The sequence below is a fragment of the Gavia stellata genome, chromosome 30 (assembly GCF_030936135.1).
Source record: "Gavia stellata isolate bGavSte3 chromosome 30, bGavSte3.hap2, whole genome shotgun sequence".
NCBI classification, from domain to species: Eukaryota; Metazoa; Chordata; class Aves; order Gaviiformes; family Gaviidae; genus Gavia; species Gavia stellata.
In genome coordinates, this window is record NC_082623.1 from 1,317,666 (window position 1) to 1,339,611 (window position 21,946).

At 50.9% G+C, this 21,946-nt stretch overlaps 1 protein-coding gene across 1 annotated transcript; it reads right to left on the reverse strand.

Moving 5' to 3' along the window:
* Positions 1-8,309: 8,309 nt before the first annotated feature.
* Positions 8,310-21,743, reverse strand: TMEM183A (transmembrane protein 183A). The gene is made up of 8 exons (XM_059831218.1): positions 21,647-21,743; positions 20,843-20,932; positions 17,606-17,761; positions 15,155-15,314; positions 13,833-14,013; positions 10,442-10,522; positions 9,624-9,779; positions 8,310-8,782 (listed from the first exon to the last, which is right to left on the reverse strand). Exons 1-8 carry the CDS (start codon positions 21,741-21,743, stop codon positions 8,597-8,599), a joined length of 1,107 nt encoding a protein of 368 aa, XP_059687201.1. The 3' UTR covers positions 8,310-8,596.
* Between the last annotated feature and the right edge of the window lie 203 nt (positions 21,744-21,946).

Here is a 21,946-nt window from a genome sequence, read left to right on the forward strand (position 1 = left end):
TGGGAAACACTCAGGTCTCAAAGGAGCCCAGGCTGCTCTTCCAGCATCGCAAGGACGAAGCAGGTCCCCCAGCCCCTCCTGCCTGCCCTGCTCCCCGTCTGCCTCTGGGCAGCCCCCTGCAGCCGTGGCCACCCCATCCCAGCCACGTCCCTTGCTTTGTAGGACAAGAAAGCCGTCCCTGAGCAGGGAGACTGTCACCTTCAAGGAATTCGTGCTGCCCTTGAGATATTTTGCCTTGTAGCAGAGGCGTGGCTAGAGGCTAAAAGGCTCCTGTGTTTGCCTGGGGTTTTTCCATTATAAATACGACCGGGTCTGCCCTGGAAGAGGGGAAAGTGGAGAGAAGTGAGTGCCCAGCCCAGCTGGGCAGACACAGCCAGCCCCATCCAAACTGCTCACAGCGGGTCGGCTTGTTTGGGTCAAAGTGTCTTTGAATGCAAACATGGAGGAAAGGCCCTCCCAAGCCGTATAATAAAACGCCAAGAAAGCTGCCAGCATTCCTGAACAAAGGCTGGGCTTTACCCAGGACTTCTTAAATACATCACTGCATCAACTGCTGCTGTGCAGCGGATGCTCCCAGCCCACTCATGTTACCCAAACTGCAGAGGCCGGTGCAGCACCTCCATTTCTGCTGCCCTGGAGTGATTTTAAGGAGAAAACCCCTGTTTTCCTGCCCAAAAGTCCTTTGGGGGTTGTCAGCATCTCAACAGGCCAGTGCAGAACAGGTCCCCGCCCATGCAGCAGCCAGTGCTGTCCTTGCCATGCTGATCTCACCCAGGATCACTGCTCAGCACTCAGAGATAAGCAATTAAACCAGAGCGAGCTACTCTCTCCCAGGGAGGGTTGGGCTCAGCCTCGGCTTCAGTGAGACCCGTCTTGGCCAAGGAGAACAGAGGGGCTGCCTCCCCCAAGCTTGAACCCAGCAGCTATCGGGGAAGGGGATACAGGACCCCCCCAGTGGCACAAGGTGGTGGTTGAGCTCTGGTTAGCGCTGATTCTTTGAAGCACTCGGGGACCACCAGCTCCTGGAGCTGCTTAAAATTTCTGTTCAGGTCACAGCAGAGAGTGGGGAGAATTGGGGGTGCTCACCGCCATGGGCCAGCCCTACGGCCAGCTCTTCCCAAAACCCCCCCGGCCTCTCCTTCCCCCGCAGCGATGGGGGCACAGGCAGCTCGCCGGCTTAGGGGGGGCAGCTTTAGGGCCCCGTCCCATGCCACGGGGACATCCTGTCCTGAAGCCACTCTGGAAGTGGTTTCTGAGCCCAGACCTCCATGATCCATGGTGCAGCACCGAGGCCACAGGGTGAGCTGGGAACGGCGAGGCTTGGCAGCCGGCCACCCGCCAGGCTGGGCGTATTTATACTCTGGGTGGCCAAAGGTTTTTCTGGCTGCCGGGAGGGCATCCAGCTGCCAGTGGCCCATCCTGGATGGAAAACAAGGTGCTGCTCAGCACTCCCTGCTCCCACGGCCAGTGGTTTCATCCATGGAGCGGGAGCCCATGGGGAACAGGGCATCGCACGCACCACGCCCTTCCAGCATCGCTCTGCATTGTGGGCTTGACAGAACACAACGCAACGAACACTGCCCCATAATTAGCCCCCTAATTGGGCTTCGGATTTTTGCCTCCATGTTGAAACAAAGCAGCCCAGCTAGATGGGCACAGCCAGGGGCCACGCCACCGTGGGCACACCCCTGGGATGCAGCATCCTCCCGGTGCCTGCTCTTGCTCCACGTGCTTCCATGGAGCATCCCTGTCCCCACTCCTGCCCCGCGTGCTTCCATGGAGCATCCCTGTCCCCACTCCTGCCCCAGCACCTCGTACACCTTCCCCGCAGCTCAGCACCCTGCTGGGGATGTCCCCAAAAGCCACCCCCCCCATGGGGACATAGGGCTGGTGGCCAGAAGCAGCTGGCTGCCACTTGCCCAGAGCCAGACAAACTCTGCCGCTTTGTTAAGAGTCTCCTGGCCAAATGGGCTGCGTGACGCAGCAGCCGTGACTCAGGCCAGCAGCAGAGGGGAAGGAGAACAAGTAAATACCCGGCCTCGGTCCCGTGAGGCTGCGAGGAAGGGCCGGATGCTCCCTGTGCGCAGGCGGCTCCAGCTGCTTCCTCCAGCACTGGGGAGAGTGGGGCTGTTTGCACCGTCCCACTGCCAGAAGCGCCTTTCCATGCTGGGGGAAACTGAGGCACAGAAAAAGGCTGTGCGTCACCCAGGGGGGTAAGCGCCACGTCTCCTGCCTCGCGGGTCAGTGCCCCTCACCACCTCCCGGTGGGGGACCCCAGGATGGAGAGGGGCAGGGTGTAACCCAGCACCAGAAATCGCCACTCACTTGGGCAGAGGACATGGCAAATCGTAGCAGCACAATGTCCCCCACGAGCAAATTGCTGCTGTTTGGGGCTGTGTGGGACAGGGCGCTCCTGGACCCCCTGGAGCCAGCCCAGGGTCCAGCCCCATGCTCTGTGGGTCTCCCTGCTCCAAGAGTCATCCCGCAGGGAGGAAGCAGGGGAAAAGCTGTGTTTCAATAGTGCAGGACTCTGGGACCCAAAGCTTTAGGTCAACCCAGCTGCCCCACAGCCCCGCAGCACAGGGGGGTCTCTGCAGGTGGCTTGGTAAGGGGACACTTGGGTCTGATCCGGTCCCCACAGCTGACAGCATGGGGACCCCCAGCCCAACACTCTGCCCTCACTCCCCCCGGGTCCCCAGGCGACCCTGGCCCAGGGCACCCCTTTCCCGTGCAGCCCCATCCCATGACACCAGTGAGAAGGCTCCTGCCCAGCACTGCTCCGGACGCACCCACCAAGGCAGCAGAGACTTACGGGGTGCGCAGCAGCCCGGCGCAGGGGTGTGTGGTCGTGAACAGCCAGGCAGCTTCGCCGTCTCGCCGGGGTGCTCAGCCCTGGCAAATTCCCCAGGGCTGGCTGGCCTCTGGTTTCTCGCTCGGCAAAGCCCCACCCCGAGTCCTCGCCTGCCTCCTGCAGAGGAGGAGCGTCCGGCGTCTTCTGCTCCCCACCAGCCAGTGCTCGATGAACGGGCCGGGCTGGTGGGCACCCCGGGTGGGACGGGGTGAAGGGCCCCCAGCCCCGCTGCGGGGGTTAGGGCAGCATCAGCCTCCCCCCCAAGACTGGGCATCCCGTGATGGCACAGGCTGTCTCCCACCCACCCACCACCTCCGTTGGTAGCCCCAGACCCCCAGCCAGGATCAGACCCCCCGAAGGCTCTCGCCAGGCCCCAGCACCCCAAACTCCCGTGCAAACCTGCCACTTTAGTGGCACCGGGGTGAAAACGCACCATGCGCCGAGCCAGGAGCCTGGGGACACGGAGCTGTTGCGCCTTTTTGCCCCCATCTATTTTCCAGCCCTTGTGCTGAGACAGCAGAAACCTCCGGGGCTGCCAAGCCAGAACTGAACCCCCCGGCAGCCCAGGCCAGGGCAGAGCTGGCTGCCGGGATCCCACCCGGGATGCACCCCACAGGGGCACCACATAGGGCTCCTCGCTGGAGCATTGGGCATCGCAGCCCTGGTGGGGGCCCCTTCCTTTCCTCGCAAGCCAATGGGGGGGCCCTTCCCACGGCCCAGTTTGTCCCCAGCTCCTCTACCCTCCAAGCCTCATTTCTCCCCCACTGATTCCCTCCTCCGGACCCCCAGGCAGCCTGAAGCACCCACCACAAGTCACCCAGCAGCATCACTTGCACCCAGCTCAGAGCCAGGCGCTCCTCCATATCTCCTCCCAACACGGCAACTCACCTGCAGCATCCAAAGAGAGGGAAGACCCTTCCCTTTCCCTCCACCCAATCCTCCCCATTTATCCGCACCGAAGCACGGATCCCATTTCCCTCCTCTCCTGGACCTCTCCCACCTTTGGAAAGGCCCCAACGTCTCTTGCCAGGCTCCGTCTTCTACAAACTCCCCGCAACGCCTTCCAGCCCCAGCTGCTCGCTGTGGGTTCAGGTGGAACCGTCGGCCTCGGTCACATCTGCGAGGACAAAGGTGGCCGCGGAGAGATAAGGTAGGGCAGGAAGCAGGCAGTGGTGCTGGGAAGGAGAGGAAGAGACGTCCGCAGGGTCCCGGATTTGCTGGCTTTCACTTTTCCCATGCTGTTTGATTTTTAAATCCTTAAATTCCCATCATGGGATGCCAGTGGCTCTGTCCCCACGGGGTCCTGGGGAGCTCAGTGGGGACGCCCTGCCTGCATCGGAGCAGGGGCAGTCAGTATTTGCACCCGGCCAGGGGCTGGAAGGTGTCGGGATGGCCAAGGGAGCCGGGACGGCACGACGCAGCAGAGCTTTGCTGTTTAATCACACACGATAAGGAAGGAACATGGGGCTCGGTGGCTTACGTGGATGTTGAAACCACCAGTAACAGCTGCAGGATGGGAAGGGCTTTTCTCACCGCAGATGCCCCATGACCCCCATCCCTGCACAGGAAGGAAGCGGGGCTTGGTCCTTCCTGCCCTCGCAGGAAGGAAGGCGGGGGCAGGGGGCCACAGCACCCAGCGCAGCCCTGGTGTCCCCAACGCTCATGGGTGCAACAGGCAGCCCCACTTCAGAAACACGCCTTTCGGGGAACACACAGCACTGCTACAGGGTGCAGCAGAGCCACCAGAATCCCCCTTTGGTCCCCACACGCCCCTTCAGGGTGCAGAGCTAGGGCAGGATTTGACCCTCTCCAGGCACATCCATGAGCCTCCCTGGAGTGGGAAAGGAATCCACAGCCAGGACACAGCCCCCGGTGCCCACCACGACGTGGTCCTGGGTCCTCCTGCCCTCCAAGCAAGTCCCCCAAGCCCAGCCTGAGCCAGCACATCCTGTCACCCCCTTGTGCTATGGGGAAATCCCAAATGCTGGTTGGGGAGCTGGAAAAGGGCCCCTCCACCCGTGTCCCCCCCTGCGAGGGCCACAGCACAGCCTCAGCGCCCCGGCCCAACGGGGGCCCCGGCCCCCAGAGCCGCTTGCAAACCTCCCTTTGGCCCAAAACCTGGTGCTCACGCTTTCTGCTCGCTGAATAACAAGCAATAATGATATTCCTGCCTGGGGAATAGAGAGGTGGCTTAAATGGGGCTAAAAGGCACATTTTTGTCCCTTCCAACTGAAATATTCTGGTTTTGCTTGTTCTTGGGAATAAACTGGGGAAGAGAGAGAAAAGCCCCAAGTACAAAGGCTGTTTTGAGACGGGCACATGACCGTACGGGCACAGACCCAGCCTGGGGGGCCGGGGAGGACCAGACCCCCCAGCTGGGGCTGGAGCCGAGCACTGGGGTAGGACAGGCACAAGGGGACCCATCGCAAGTACCGGCCACCCTCCCTGCAGCACCCAGCCCTCGCCCTGCCCTGGCTCAGCTCCCATCCAACACCTGATACCCAGCAAGGAGAGGGGCCCGGTGAGGCCAGGGTGGTGGCCAAGCCTCCATGCTTCTCCTGGGGAAACCGGAGAGCCAGGCCGTATCCGCTTACAGTCCTTCCATTATTCAGGAGCCCAAGCAGGACAAAGCGGAGGTAAAACAGGGCCCCATGCAGCAGGGAGAGCATCGGGGCTCCAGCCATCACAATGCTGATCTGGGGCTCCGTTTCCACACCACTGGGGAGCCTTTTCTTATGGGAAAGGGTGATTATCTTGCACCAAACCACAGCCTCTCCTGCCCGGAGCCCTGGCAGGGACTGTGGAGATAAGTTGTATCACAGCCTCACTGCATCGCACCCCCAGAGGACATGGAAAAGGATTTTTTTCAGCAAGCAGCCTTTAAGAGAGGCTGGGCTTGGGGGACAGAGGGTGGAAACACCCCCATTGGGGCTGAGGTCTGGCCAGGAGTCACTCGTGTCAATGAGCAAACCTCAACACAGGGTTCCTGTGCTCCAGGTAAGGGAGCAAGGGGAAAACACGGTGCCCTGCACCTCTATGCATGGGCAAGCAGAGCCCAGCCTCTGCAGCAGCCCTGCTGCCTCGCTGGCCTCCCCGTGCAGACCGCAGCAGGTCCCTGATCCCTACCAGCTCTGCTGATCAGCACGGCCCCGTCACTAGAGCCATCGTAAGGTTTGCTACTTACGAAGGAAAAGATTGAAAATTGTTCTTCTACATTTCATACATTTCAGTCTTGAAAAAGGCTGGCATGGGAGAGGCACCTCTTCAGGTTAGGGGCATCTGTCCATATTTAAATACCCTTATTTCAAACCAGCAAGTCTGCTGGCAGCAGGAAACATCCCATCCACCTGCTTCCTGCCATTACAGCCTCCGCTGCCCGCACCACTCGAGAACCAGCTGGCCAGGGAGGGTTATGGGGCTGAAAGCCATTCACCATCTGGAGCGGGTGCTGCTGGAGTACCTCTGTCCCAGAACATTAAGCGTATCCTGGACACACCATATGCCCGATTAGAACATATTACTGCTTTCACAGATGTCAGAAACACGCAGCCCTAAGATTTGTTCTGTATTTAACAGACGCAAGACCAAGGCACAGGCTGTTGTTCCCGGTCCCCACTCAGCAGGGTCAGCTCTCCGCAGGCGAGGACAGAGCTTTAGACTGACACCAGCCTGCTCCGTCCTGCTGCCCAGCCCTGAGCTGGGAACAAAAGACCTCTGCCCCCACCCTCCACCTCCATATCTTGTGCACGGCACAAGCAGCCATCACCAGGCACGTGGCGCTGGCATCATTGTGTGAAACAGAGTTTTCACGGTAGGAAGTGGAAAACGCCTTGAAGCATGCTCTTCAAAGTGCCTCGGATTCTGCAGAAAACACGCTGTGATCGAACAGACGCCTCCCCAAGAGAGTGTACACCAGCTGAGAAAGAGCTCCGGCCCAAGACAAGATAACTGCGCAAGATCACGATTACTTAATTCCAGTGGAGAAACTCCACCACATGACCACTGAGGACTTGTCACTGACTTCAGCGGTATTTAACCCCACCGCAAAAAGAAGATAGTTATTCACCCACTGCCCTGGCACAGCTTCCTTCTGCACAGGCACTGCTACATGTTGCACAACACTCGGATGCAGCGCTGCAGCTGCAGCCCTTCGCGTAGCTCCAGCACTAACTTGTTGCCCTTTCTCTCCTGCACCACAAAGGCAACCACAGCTCAGACCAGGCTCCACCATCATGGGAAACAGCTTCATTATCACAGTTACGGCACGTTTTTCTTGCCCTGTATCTCTACTTCGACTAACCTAGTCTCAAAACTTACCTGTTGGCATCAACGCGTGTTGAGCAGCCGTGAAAAGGGGAACTGTGAGGCAGGAGTTTTCCCAAATGCTTATGTTTGAAGTTAACATCAGAGAGTCTCTAACGTAGATCCAAGTTTGGGGTAGATGTCCTTGGTGGTGACTTACAGAGTGGCAGAGGCATATGCAAGAAACTCCTCGAGGGCAGCTACACAGGCATCATGGGGTATTTACATATTAAATTCAAACTGAGATGGCAGAACTCCCTCTCCTTCCAGGAGCTTCACTGAACATTATACGTGGAAAAGTGCTCAGTTACTCCTGCTTGAGACAAGATCTGATGTGAAATAGGACTGAGGAGCTAGTCATTGACAGGCAGCAAAACTCAGCCCAGAGTTACTATTTCCACCGTTGCTCACCTGCACTCCAGTACCTCCTCTGCCCACCCCCGCTCCCCCACAAGACCCCCGCCTGTCAGCAGCAAGATGTTCACCCGCTGAATTAAATCTCCAGCCCAATTCATTCTGGACATGACAAATGGGCCCAGCCTCTGTGCCCCTCTCCCTTCTCAATCAACCTAGAGCCACAGAAAATTGCGGGGCTGCTTCTTCCTCACAGAAATTAATTTGTTTAGTCAAGAACCGGATCACTGATTGCTTCTGGGCTTTCCAGTGTCAACAGGCCAACACTGCTCTTAGAAAAGACACAGAGTCAAGTCCTTCATCACTGCTTCAGTTATTTTGGTTTATCCCCTCCATCTCCTCTCCCTCCATTTATCTTCTCTGAAAAGCACCTTCCAGTTTTAAAGGTCTAGATCTTCTTTTCAAAGAGGAAACATCAATGTGGGAAACTTGGAGTATCTTTACATTCAAGAAAGACCTTTGCCTGACAAATCGTCTTTGAAATAATTCCTTTGATTGATCATTTATGCTTTTTTCTTTCCTTAAACTCCCATCTATCTGTTGGACTGTGAATTAGCATTATTATTGATCAATGCTGCTTTTTTTACTGCTTCTCAGACACTGAAATATCACATTGTGTTTGAATGCAATCATGCTGCAGTAGAACAAAGATGGATTTTTCAGTAAATTGTTTCTGCTCATATTAAAGCTGGAAAGCAAAACCTCCTGCTTCTTCCCGAACAGAAAACAGGACCACTTTCATTAGCACCAAAAGGATTTTAAATGAACAGTTCCAGGGAGCTCCTTTCAAATCATAAAATGTGAATTTTACATAAAAGTGTGTTTACAAATAGTTTCTGCTTTACACTCAGCTCTGCCCATCACTGACCAGAAGTTATATACATACAGACTAGCTCAGTAGCTTCAACCACTTGCAAGGAGACTGCAGAATTTATTTAAGAAATAAAAATAGTATTTCCTGGTTCCTAGAAATTCTCTTCAGCCTGCCAGATTCAGTCACCTGCCGTCTCCTGCAGACTCAGGAGAGCACTAAGCTTTTGGAGAGAAGGGGTACTGTGGGTGCCACCAATCGAGGAGCCGCACGCTATGCACAGGGTCCAGCACAACCTGCACTCCTTGGTCAAGGCGAGGTTTCTTGCCATTGCGAACTGGGGCGTCCTGGAACACCAGGCGCACGCGATGATGCCTCATGTCTGTGCTCACATTGATGGTGAACTGCAAGAGGAGAGACCAGGAGGTGCTTCAGAAAATCAAAGTGATGCATAAATAGAGTTCTTAACACTACACTTTTAGGTATTTTTTTTTTTAATTCTTCCAAATTGTACAAGTCTAAGGTGCTGGCAGAGTTATGCTCTGAATCTACAGCACTGGATTCAAACCACTTCTCTCTGGCTGGCAACCCCAAATAATAATGCCAGAAGTGAACCTGAAAGCAACTGGCTGTCAGAGGAAGTCTGGAACTCACTGCACTACTCATAAGTGAAGCCAGACTGAACCTCTCTTGGGCACAGGTCACTTCTGAAACCCCGATTTACAAGTACAGCCACATGTGCTGCCCCATGCTTTACCACTGCTCTTGCCTAAGCACACCTGCTCCACTGCTCTCTGGAGCCGAGTTTGTGGAATTTGGTTCAAAAGCTGTTCTTTCTCCCAGCAATCAGCAGCCAGGGACCATATACACATTGAAAGAGTTTGCTCATATAGGTTTTTCCTCTCAGAATTTATTGCCGTAAGGTAAAGAGGTATTTTCTTGAAGAGGGAAAACCTCCTCTTCTCCTGCATCCCTACCTCTTGTACCCCACTGGAGTACTAACAAGTAACCTGCCCCCAGCTGCTGCGTAACCACAGCTCCTTGCAGATTCTCTACATCATCTGTATTTGCTGCACCACATAGGGAAGAGCTGATGGAAATGCAGAAGCTAAACTGAGGAAATCCTCAGCATTTCCTCTGATCATTAACCTTAAGATTCCCAGAATTAGTGTGTTGATGCAGCAGTGTGATTTACACAACACCAAGGTTGTGTAAATCTTCATCGCAGATTTCTCAAACACTTACCAAGGTAAACGTCATACCCATGACTATTGGCACGAATATGAAGTTAAAGGTGGTGATCTGCAGCAGACAGCAATCCTGATCCGGATTTGTATGGACTTCTTCATACTGAATCGGTGGCTGAAGACCTTTGCAACACTTGCTTTTAAATCTGGGAGACTTGAAAGAAAGAGAGACTTATTTAGCTAGGCAGGAACCTATGATGAGAGTTAGGCTGCTTCTCACCGGTGCTGACTAGCAGGTTCTCACTGCATTCCCACGTGTTTGGGCAGAGCATTACGTCAACAACAAAAAGCCATCACTCAGGACAGGCAATTTGCAGCACCATTTCTTTAGAGGGGAAAGCTGCAGAATTCCCAGGGTTGCCTGAAACTACTTTCTTCTCCCAAGACCCATTACTGGAGGTTTTCATTGGCAGTGTTGGCTTTCTTCACTTCTCTGGGAAATCTTTCCAATGGTAAACCAAGAAGTTTCAGATTTTGGTCTATATTTTGACCACTAAAGTCAAATAGTCTGGTTTTTGGTAGTAATCAGTAGCGATGACCCGAAGATTACATTATTTGGGGTAACAAATGATCCACATCTTACAGTGGAGAAAGGATACTAAATGAGGAAATAAAAATGTAGGATTCTAAATGTCTTGGTAATACAGACTGAAAACTGAGTGTAGTTTCAGAATGTGCTTTAGTTTATCCTGGGAGTCAGAGTTGCCATTTATTGTCTGAATGCATAAAAAGCTTCCACCTTCCTTTCTACCACCCAGAAAAATCATTACTGCTTTAAAAAAAAAAGTCACAGCCATTCTGGTTCTTCTTTCATACCTGCTTTTTGAACTTGAAGTTGAATTCCCACATTGCCTCTTGTCTGTTCCCTTCAATCTTTTTGCACCAGAAAAGCAGACACTGAGGTGGGGAAAAAAAGAAACACAAAATTATGAAACCCTTAGAGGCACCACTTTAAAAAAGTTTTAGCAGAGCATAAAGGCTTCCAATTACAAACACAATTACATAGGAGCAGTTAGGAGCCATTTATTCAAATTAATTATGTTCAAAGAACACACTCAGCAGTTTAGGTGTCCCAGTTTCAAGCTGGCCAACTGATCGTGCAACTGGATGATACAACATGTAGCCACTGACATAATAAACAGAAAAATCCTGTTGTGCAATTTGTCCCTTTCAGAAGGCAGAGATGAGTGGTACAGATTCACCCATTTCCCCCACCCACCAAGAACTCACATTAAACTGGACTTCAAGCAATACTAAAGCAAGGAACAACTAAAAACAGAGTAAGGATCAAGAAAGAGAAAATCCAGAGGGAAATGCAAAGGCTGATACATGAGCTATGAGGTGACAGATGAGAAAGTTCTTAAGTCACTCCGGTGTCAAAAGAAGGTCTTCACATCACTGTCATACTTCAGAGTATAAAAGCACTGCCAGGTTAGCACACTTTGATCAACCTACTGTCCCTGTTCTAAAAGAAAATGAGAAAAGGGCCTCAAACAACATCAGAGGTAACCAGCACCGCCCCTCCATGCAGACATACACCAAGACTCCTCCAATTTAATACAGTTATCACTGCATGGTCCACAGGATCCATCCCAGCATGCAGCACTCGTTCTAGAGCAGAAGTCTCAGCAGAAATCCTGCATTAAACCAAGTAGGAGGGAAATTCCCCGACTACCAGCGAGTAGAAGCAACAAGCCTTCAACAGCCGAGAAAAGAATCTGGCAAGTCAGTCCAGCCATCACTGAACGTGTTTCCACACCACAGATGCCAGCCCACCACAGCTGGTCTTATCTTTTAACAGTGTCAGCAGGAAAAGGAAGAGTAATATGGGTAAAGACAACTCCCCATGGCCCATACACAGTCTCTCCCACACCAAGAGAAGGCCTGACTGGGTTGCAGGGTGAAGCACACATTTAATTCCAGGATAGCGTGACCCCAAATGAAACAAAGCCCAAGCCAGCCTCCACCATGGGGGCTCCGTAACTAGAGACTACAGGTGATACGAGACTCTTTACTTCAACTCTCAGTCATGTCCATAAACAAGAGTCCTTAAAGGACCTTTACCTCAACGATCTTCATGAGATGAACAACAAAGCTATGTGGAGTTAAGCTCAGAAACATGCGTCAGGTAACCTCCACCCAGGAGGAGGAGGCCCTCAGTTTTTTATGATAAAAACATTCTCCAGATCTTTTTGAACTCAGGTGAGCAGCAGATGCTGCTGAGTTTAACCCCACCATCAGTGGCATTTGTAGTTCACCTGCACAGACAGCCTGGTCTAGGAACTTCTTTGGTCATGGCAAGCAGTGAAGCACAAAATGGTCAGTACCTCCTAAGGGGCAGAGGATGTCGTCCACGGGTCAGCCGTCCTGCCCTTCAGACGCGCCGTACGGCCTGCCGCTCCACCAAAAATAATGGGGGTGTCTTTAAAGGGCAAACACTTCTGCTGACACCATAACGGCTCCAGTGTCCCACACAAGCTAGGCTAGGGAAAGAAAAAAGGAAATTAAAGAGGAAAAGCTAGATTCGGTAACACCCGGGTCTGGGGTCTCCTCTTGCCACATGCAGCTTAGGTAGGCATTTGCCATTAGTTTCAATGACCCGTGAAGGTATAACCAAAGCCCGTGAAAGCAAGAACGTGGGGAGGCAATGTCAGATCCTCCTCCATACCCACTGTGCCGAGGCATTTCAGTGCACAGTAACACAGGCGGAGCTCAGTCTTGCAATGCAGTAGTACAGCAAGACCAGACTCAGGATGGCTCTTTTATGCTCAAAGGAGTTAGGTCAAACCTCTACTGTTTTAACAAAGCCTCGTCACCATTTAATTTCCTTTTTTTAAAGCTGAATAATAAAAGACTGCACTTCAAGAATCTTCCTCAAACCGTTAGTACCATAGAAGCACTAGCAGTGGGCACCAAAGCCGTTATGATGTCAACGTGAATGCTTCCAAAATGCTGACCCTGCCAGCATCACCTCAGGGTTTCTAGCTCTTATGGCCACGCTACCAGATCCGAGAAGGGTAGGAAGTTAAATTCAGAAGGACTAAGGTTAAGTTGGAATTTCCTAGAAATGTTTTGCTTTTTATTTTTTAAGAAAGATGACACCCAAACTGGGGAATCAGGCAGAGAATGAAGAGCTCTGGATGCAGAGATAAGACTACACACAGAACTGTGTGCTTTTCTCCTGCTCTGCAGCACCACCTGCTTGTGTTACTGCTGGATGCTCCCTAAGCAGTATGACATTATTTTCCAGTATCCACCCAGGTAGAGGAAGGAAGAAAGGAGGGATGTCATGTACACATAGATGAGGTTGTTCTATTTTGCATGGAAAAGAAAGTGCAACTCTTGAACCAAAACCACTCCAGTTTGGCTCCAAAAACCTCATTCAACAGGTTTTTGACTTTGGATTTGGAGGGTGAAGAATTCACATTGTTGCTTAAGCTGCTCACAGAGTATCAGCCAGTTGCAAGTTAAAACTAAACGAGACACAGAGGCATTTCAGAGTTAATGGTCAACAGCAATTAAAGAGGAATGGATATGCAAGTGCTCCAAGCTGGGATAGCAAAGGGAATTGCCTACCCACACCAGAGACAAACCCTTTACAGCCCAACACAACTGCAGCCCCAGTCCCAAAGCAGACATTTGCTCTGCACATTTGCCATGCTCACAACCTCACTACCCTCCCTCGCCCAGACACCAAAGACGATGGATGACCTACAGGAATGTAGTATGAAATGACTCCCTTTCAGAGGCTATCAGTGTCACTTCTGATCTCTCCAGATGCCTGCTATGGAGAAAAGATGTATTCTGGCAGCCAGCATCAGAATAATGCAGAATATATAAAAGCTGACCCTACTGCAATCTCCTTTCAGCAACAAATTTCCAACAGAGGAGGGGAGAGCTGCAAATATCCCTAGCAGTTCGGACATTCAGTGAAGCAAGTGCCTTTTTGCTGATTACAAGGACATTGTGCAAGGACTCGGGCAGAAGTTACCCAGAAGAGTAACTGGAATCCTCTGCAGTAGTAACTATACAGATAAAAGTAACCAGAATACTTTTAAAAATCACTATTCAGAGTTAGTAATCATCCTACACCCAAGCTTCACTGGTGACCATCTAAATATCATCTATTTTTCTTCTAGAAAGAGAACAAAAAAACAGAAAGAGCAGCACCTCAGACATATCCAACTTCCTTAGTGATTCCACTTACTCTGGAATTTTTTAAAGTGCTGGGAGTACTGTCTGGAATAGCTGGATTCCTGGAGACTCGAGACGCAAAAGGCTCGTACATGTGGTACAGCGACCGGATGACACACGCACGAAGACAGTGCAGCTTCTCCATGGACTCTGGCCGCAAGCGGAGAGGCAGGTACGCGTCGAGACTGTAGTGCCTGAAAAGCCAACGAGAAACCCAACACATGCTGAAGGGTCAGAATGCCAGAGACATGCAGAAGACAGCAATGGAGAGATCAATGTTGAGTAAAAACTGAACATCTGATTGATCAGAGGACCTCTTGTCAACTCTTGAGTGCTTCACGGGTGTGCTACTGCTCTACTTGAAATCACATGACAGTCTCAAAGACCTTACCCGCATCAGACAGGTTTCCAGCACACACATAAGCATATCATGCTACAGTTCCCCAGTAACTCCCTGCAGACAGTTTGCCCAGAGAGACCAGATGGTGTTTTAGCTACAGGATGCACAAAGGCCCGCAGAGTCCTGCGAGTTCTCATGAACTCATATTAGCTGAGCTTGACTGCATGCTTGCAGACCACTACCTGAGCAGTCTGAATGCCTGCGCTTGAGGGTCATTCTTTGATCAGATGCCAAAGGACCCTTTGCTAGGAAACTTCACGCTAAAAAATAGGGGCGAGGATGACCATGGCTGCTATTTGCTCTGTACTCCTCCTGCTTGCGCCTCCTGGGCAACAGGTATAGAAAGGTAAAGAAAATGTTCTGTCCTGAAGAGAAGTCCCAGTGACCTGCACCAGGACAGAAGGATTTGGTTCGAGTTTTGACCACCTCTTTGCTTTTCTTCTCTTACTTTATTTATAACTTACTTCTGCCACCCAAACAGCTCCAAAATGCCTTAGTTTCTCTCATGCCACCCTAATTACAGTAAGGTGGCCGTGATCACAGCGTTAAGGCAGGGCCAGTTTTCTATCAGTGACGTTTGCCTGTCTTTCGGTAAGGTAACGGCACTGACCTTACCATAAGCACTTTTGAGTGCTTTACACACAAAGCAGACTCTTACCAACAGGCGTGTATAGGCCATGGCAAGCAGAAAAGCACATGATGCTTTGACATTTTACACGGAGCATATGGGAATATGCCACAGATCCATTTCCAGATCCAAAGCAGATGCGACATACCACAAGCCCTTGCCAATCAAGGCCCACACCACCATGTCAATATGCAAACATTTTAGGTCCCTAGCCTATAGGGAAACATTCCCTTATTTACAGCTCTGCAGAGAACTGGTCACCGCTGAAGCCTCCTACAAATAGTTTAAAAATTCTCTAGAGTCTCACCTTCTGTAGAGCCTGGTCCAAAAGGCGGCAGTGCAAGTAACAGTCCAGGCTTTCTTGCAAATCAAAGAAAACCGGACAATGTCTTCAGGGCGAATGTAGGAAGCCAACAACAGCCAGATATCAATGGGGTATTCTTCTCCACCACCCCCATCAGGATTTTCTAAATGCAACGAACGTATGTTAGTGTAGTAAATAACCTCTTTACCAAATCACATCTAGAGGCGTGTGCTTTACTGCCGACAGCACAGGGTAAGCAGCTGAGATATGTATGTATACACAGTCAGCCAAACAAGCCCCAGTTAGTACAACTTCATTATCACTGCTACTGGTTTTCATCAGCATGGACTTGCCCATCCGCGCAACCATTACACTTTCCCTTTGCTGGATATATGCCATCATTTGTCCCTGCTGCACTGTTTGCACAGGTATGCAAAGTGGCAGATTCACAGAATAATTTGGGCTGAAAGGGTTCTCTGGAGGCCTCTAGTCCAAACAGCCCAGCTCAAAGCAGGCTGAATTAAATCATTTTGTTCAAGGTCTTGTCCAGTCAAGTTCTGACAGTATTCAAGGAGGGAAACCCCACAGCCTTTCTGAACCCTTTTTCAACACTTGACCCTTTCACAGCTAAAATATAGCACGTAAGTGGAGAAATAAAAATTGGATGGCAAATACAGAGGCAATTACATGTAAAGGAGGGCCAAGCTCATGCATTTTTATCAAAACTGCTCATTTGACATGTCATCAAAAAATGCTTTACGCTAGAAGTCCCTGAACATTAAGACGTTGCCAAGCTTGTCAATTCTTTGTTCAAATGGTCACAGTATTTTTGTAGGAGGTTTGCTAGGGAGGGCAGGCAATTCTCTTCTGCAACTCTTCTAATGGCTAATCAGCTGCTTTTCTTCAACTGCAGTTTAATTAAAGCTGCTGGGATGGGAAACTTTTAATGCAATTCACAGATGAACAGAATGGCTTGTTCTTCCTCTCAGAGGTGTCAGAACTGTTCAACCAGAACGGAAGATTCAGAAACTCCTTTCACTCCTGCAGTGTTTTTAAGTTAACACCACACATTCTTCCACAGACATTGCTCCAACTTCAGGAGAAAAACTACTTTTAAAAGCTATAAATAGCTAAACAATACTGAGCATTAGGAACATTAAGAAAAGAGAAAGAAAACACACAACTTGTACACAGTGTTAACAGAAAAAACTGCTAGGAGGTTTGCGAACAAGTGGCATAAAGGAGGTGTTTAAGAACTTGAAGGTGCCAGATCTAATCCTGAGATAGCAGGTTAATAACAAAGGGCAGTGCTTTATCCTCGTGTGATAATTGCTACATTCATTGCCAAGGAAAGCTCTGGATGCAATCACTTCCCTACACCACTACAGATTTATGGCAGGCACACCCACAACGGGCTGTAACATCCACTCTGCTGCTTCAGCTCTGACTCAAGAAGCCATCAAACTACACAACTGCTGAACTGCAAAGTGCAGCCAGAAGCATCACTGGTCTGTTACCATTTTTTCCTTCCCTAAACATGTAGCAGAAATAAGACAAGGTAGAACAGAATACTGTCTTTCCAGACTCATCCCTCCCATAACTCTAGCCACCTGGATATTCTTATTTTCCCAGAATTCCCAAGGACACCTTTATAAAAGAGATTAAACTCCTATCCCAGAGGAGCACTGTGCATCTACTGTCCGTAGTGGAGGTTCACATGTTACACAAATCAATATCAGTATTAATAAAGTTAAGTTTTTCTTAAGTTCGAGAAACCAATTTATTTCTCAACCTGAAAGCAACCTGTGATTAAAAACTCCTGCAGGATTCCACAGTGAAGCAGAACAGTTTGTGGCTTACACTGCATTGCAAATTGCTTTCTACAGAGTTGCACAAAGTGTAAATGCTGAGGGATACATCTCCCTGGAATTAACTTACTATGATGCCACTAGGGCCAAATTCACTTGCTTGCTGGAAAAAGAGCCCTCTAAACTCATTTGAAACAAACGACAGCCTTGGAAACATCCTGAAGACAGAGCCTGTGTTTTGCCAACAAATGCATCACGGACAGCAGCATTGTTTTTTCCCCAAAGCAAACCTGCTTTCACCAACACATGTTCAATGAACTAACGAGTCCAGTGGCAAAGTTTCACAACTCGTTTGAAGAGCAGCAGTCGTTTTCCAAAGCTGAGAGAAGTTTACCGAAAGCAACGAGCTCTCAGGCTTTGATTTCATGCCCAAGGGTCTGCCTTTGCGAAAAGACAACATCTCTGACCAAGTCCCAGCAGGTTTAAAAGTGATTTAACCCTTGGCATTTCTTTGTGCACATACAAGTTACAGACCGCCCCGAAGAGCCCCATGACTAGCCTGTAAATAGCAAGCATTAACATCAGACATGCAGAAGATGTGGAAGCAGCTCACACAGAGCCTCCCAGGAGAGGCTGGCGACCATACCTTTGTGCCTTTTGCTCTTCTTTTTTCTAGACGCAGTTCGCCCATTGATGCTTTCCTTCGTATCCATTTCATCGCTGCTGTCACAAGACTCTCCCGACACGGAGAGAACTTCCTCAGCAGGAACACAAGAAGCTTCCAAACCACAGAGGGACTTTACTAGAATGACAAGCAACAACACAGTAAGTATACCAGCAGAGAGAAAAAGGTGATCCAAGTTCAGGAGATACTTCAGTGGAGCTACTGCCACAGCCACTGCCAGGAATGCTAACTGCATTAAAGCTTCCTGGGGAGTGACACAAGCAAGTAAATCCTGGGCCTGAGGATTACCTTGTCAGAGAAAGATTAGCATGGGTGAGTGAATTGGAAACATAATTATTCAGCTTCTTGTTTTAAAGAATGAACAATGAGGATGATTACCAGCACATTATGCAGATGATCCCATTGGTTTAGCTGAAGCTGTTTACGATTCTGAATAAAACAACAGGCTCTTTTTCTACAGTGCTAACTGGTCCCCCTGCATAGCAGAGCTTCCTTGCACAACCACCGTTCAGCCTGTATAAAGCCAGCACCTACTCTGTCATTGTTCTACAAACACAGAAAAGATACACTCCCTTCTCAGCAGGATAGAGATCCTGTGGCTGCTGACACACAATCCATCAGCCATATAACTCAGTGCCAAGCATACAGGAGCTCCACTTAGCCTAGAATTTAGTGAAGGGGAAGACTGGTCTAATGAGGAAAACAGCAAGTTGAGTCAGTTGGATGTTTCGGGTTTTTTTTTTTGCTGCCTCTGGGGAGATGTTTAGACACATCCCTGTTAGGAAATACTGTTTTTAAAACTTGATCTGTAAACTGAGGGCTCATTAGGGCAGAAAAATCCACGAGTGAGGCAGTAATGACAGCCTTGAAAAAGAAAGGTGCGGTCCTGCATTACAGCTGCGTGAGGCACTGTCATAGAGAGATCAGCATTGTAACAGCATTACAAACGCTTTGCAAATAGCCTGTAAAATTCATCCAAGAAAGCTGAATTTCAGCCTAATACGCTAGGTGAAGAAAAGGACTTCTACCAAGAGGCACCTGACCATGCCAGAGGGGGCTTGCACTGCTCGAGCTTTTCTAACCCAGCACAAAGTGAAGCCCAGGAAGGTTTTATACATCACAGTTACAGCCACCAGAGAGCAAGACGTGCTATTTGAATTAAAGGGACAGAGTAGCAGTGGGGAAAAAGAAAAAAAAAAAAAAAAGATCAGAAACTGACCATAAATAAACTCAGGTGAGAGACGTTCTCACTTCTAACCACAGAACAAGGTTTTGAAATGGTAAGACAGCAGATGGAAAGACAGTCTTAAAATAGAGCTTGACTGTACCCACTGACCAGAGATACTTTCAGTGCTTTGCTAAACCAGTTCTACCTTGCTTTGCACAGTTCACTCTGTAAACTGTATGCATTCATGACAGTGGTATCCCTCACTGTCAAATCATACTGCCCTCTCTACGTGACCTTTTATAGGCAAAAAAGAGAAATAGATAGCAACATGAATGGCAGTAAGTTATGACATCAAATACAGCCAAGCAAGAGAGGACAACAACTGACAGAGACTCAGAGAGGGGTTTAGAAAAAGAAACCGTCACACTCTGCAAAGGAAAGATCAACATCTGAGTTGACTGAATCACACTGCGTTGCAATCTTGCAGAGGCACCCTCTCTTCATTTCACAGCAGGAATCCCCACCCCATCCCTGGGGGTTAGGATGGGGAGGAAAAAAGCTCAGGAAAATTCCACCTGGCCTTTGCTCCCCTCCCCGTGAAGCTCCCTGCTTGCTGGCAGTCACACGCAGTGCAATGTTTATTTGGAGCCAAGAGACAGGAGGTGAGTGAGGCCAAAGGCTAAAGCTCCCTGGGCAGAGGCTGCTGTCTCCTCCCAGCTGCCTGCTGTCCCCTCCCAGCTGCCTGCTGTCCCCATGCCCGTGGCACGCTGCACCAGATAAGGCTGCACCATGCGTCATGACTGCAGCAGATAAGGCTGTAGCACAGCCCTGGGGCTGGGGAGGAGAGATCCTGAGGATCCCCAAAGAAGGAGGGGAAAGCCCCAGCGACTCTGCACTGCAAAGACCTGAGAAAGGGGTGGGCAGGGAACTGCTGTGACCTGGAGTCATCTAGACAGTGTGGAGGCGAGCCAGAGCAGGATTTTAGGAAAGGGTTTAAGCTGGACAAAGCAGGTGATGCTGGATGCAAGGACTTGGGGTGGGGCAGGGAGAAAGAAAAGACAACAGAGTTTCCAGGTATGATGCTGAAGTGCAGTACTTTGAGGTGCTGCCTCAAAGAGGGAGAATATAGAAGGGTGGACAGGAGAGGGAATGGGAAGAGGGAAGCCCCCAGCCTATTACAAAGGAGGCAACAAAAGAGTGAGGTGCCCTGATCTTAGAAGCTTGAGAAGTAGCAGCTAAAAAGGATATTCACCAGCATCACTGCCCTGTATCGTTTCCCCATGACAGGCATTCATGCAAAGAGCATATTTTCTTTAAAACCGTAAGATTTCAGCAAGATAACAAGTCTTTCTATATGAAGAGTTCAGTCATCACACTGTCAACGTAATAACAACAGTCGCCTCCAACATGCGTGACCGGCTACATTTATGAGTCGAGGCCTAAACATGAACATTTCTCAAGCAAACAGGGTGTGTTAGTTCAGAGTGCTCCCAGCAGCTGAAAACCAAGGAGGAAGTAAATAACAAAATATTGCAATACCTTTCCAGGAAACTGCTTATTTATACAGTTCACCGAGGAAACAGCAATACCCTCAAAAGACCTCCTTGCAGCTTGCAGCGTGGGGGGCACACATTTGCCAGAACTATCATAACCTTATTCCCACTGCAAAGAATTTTACCTGCTAATAAATTTGTCTACAGTTTTGTTTGAGGTAATAAAGTAATAAAGACTCCTATCATGTTATTTTCTGCTTCAAGCAGGAGATAACACCCAATACTTAATGGAAAAAGGCCTTCCATTTCAGGCACTAACAAAGACTCAGCAATTCTTACTGGACTTCCAACAGGCTTTCTGCAAAACCTTGTCTAAGATCCTAAACACCTGATTCTGCAGAGGAACACAGACTCATTTTGAGGCACTAAATGAGACAGATTTTGCCAGGCCACAGAACAGGAGTTTCCCACATCATGCAGAAGCCAAAAAAACAGAGAGGTAGCCTAGGGAAGGCAAGCTGCCTAGTGTAGACTCACCTTCCTGCTGAACTGCATTGGCCACAGCTTTTTTCACCCGTCCAGATTTCACAACAGCTGGATCTGAGTTAGCATAATCTGCCACCGTCACTGCAGGAGAGTCAGGAGACAGGGCGTCAGCGGGATTATGGATTATAGGGGAAGGGATAGAAGGTCTAAGAGCCCTGATCCCTCAAGGGGATACTCCTCAGAAGCTTGAGAAGGAGGTGCACAAACAGGAAAAGGAGCCACAGCAGAGATGTGGGCCAGGAGCCCCCAGCAGGCCTCTACCCCAAGCCCATCAGTCTACCAGGTCCAGGGGATCCACCCCCCTACCCAGTTCTCCCTCCCTCTGCACCTCAACCAGCACCAAACCCCATACACCCCTGCCACACACAGCCTAACTCAAGCCTGGCTGATCCTCTAGGCCTAGGCTCCTTCGCAGACCAAGGCGGCTCATTCCCCCACTCCCACATCAGGCCAGATCCCCCTACCTCCAACTGGAGGCAACTCTCTCCCTCCAGAAGCCCGAGTGGGCCCGGCTCACCTCCCCTCCCCATCTCCCCTCATCCAGGCCAAGCCCAGCCCCCCCCAGCCCCTCGGGCGAGGCCACTTCGTCTCTCAGGCCCCAATCCAGGCCCAGGCCCTCCTCTCCGGCCAGCCCAGGCCGTCTTCCTCCAGTGGGGTCGGGCCCCAGCCTGGCCTCGCTCCCTTCAGGCCCCGCTCCAGGCCCGGCCTGGCCCCGCTCCCCCTCAGGCCCCGGGCCCAGCCCCGGGCCGCTCCCCTCAGGCCCCCGCCCCCCGCCCGGCGCGGCCCGCTCCTCACCGCGCTCGGAGCACACGTCGTCGGCCCGGAACTTGAGGCGTTTGCGGGCGCCCCTCTTGGGCATGGCGGCGGCGGCGGGACGGCCGCGCGGGGCCATGTCCCGCCCGGGCCGCAGCGGGGCCGCGGGGACAGCGGGGACAGCACCTCCCCCGCCCGCCCCGCGCGAGACCATGACGTCACCCGCCCGCGACCCTGCCGGCGCGCCGCTCTGACGTCACGGCGGCGGGGAGGGGTAGCTCTGTGTGTCGCCGCTGCGTGTCTCCCCCCCCCCCCCCAGCCATGGCGGTACGAAGAAGGGCT

What these genes read in the sequence shown, in the direction of transcription:
- TMEM183A (XM_059831218.1), bottom strand. Translation starts at nt 21,743, where the DNA reads ATGGCCCCGCGCGGCCGTCCCGCCGCCGCCGCCATGCCCAAGAGGGGC. An exon ending in CGACGTGTGCTCCGAGCGCG is followed by an intron (nt 20,933 to 21,646) that starts GTGAGGAGCGGG and finishes ACTCTCCTGCAG; the next exon opens with TGACGGTGGCAGATTATGCT. An exon ending in TGGGTATGACGTTTACCTTG is followed by an intron (nt 8,783 to 9,623) that starts GTAAGTGTTTGA and finishes CTCCTCTTGCAG; the next exon opens with TTCACCATCAATGTGAGCAC.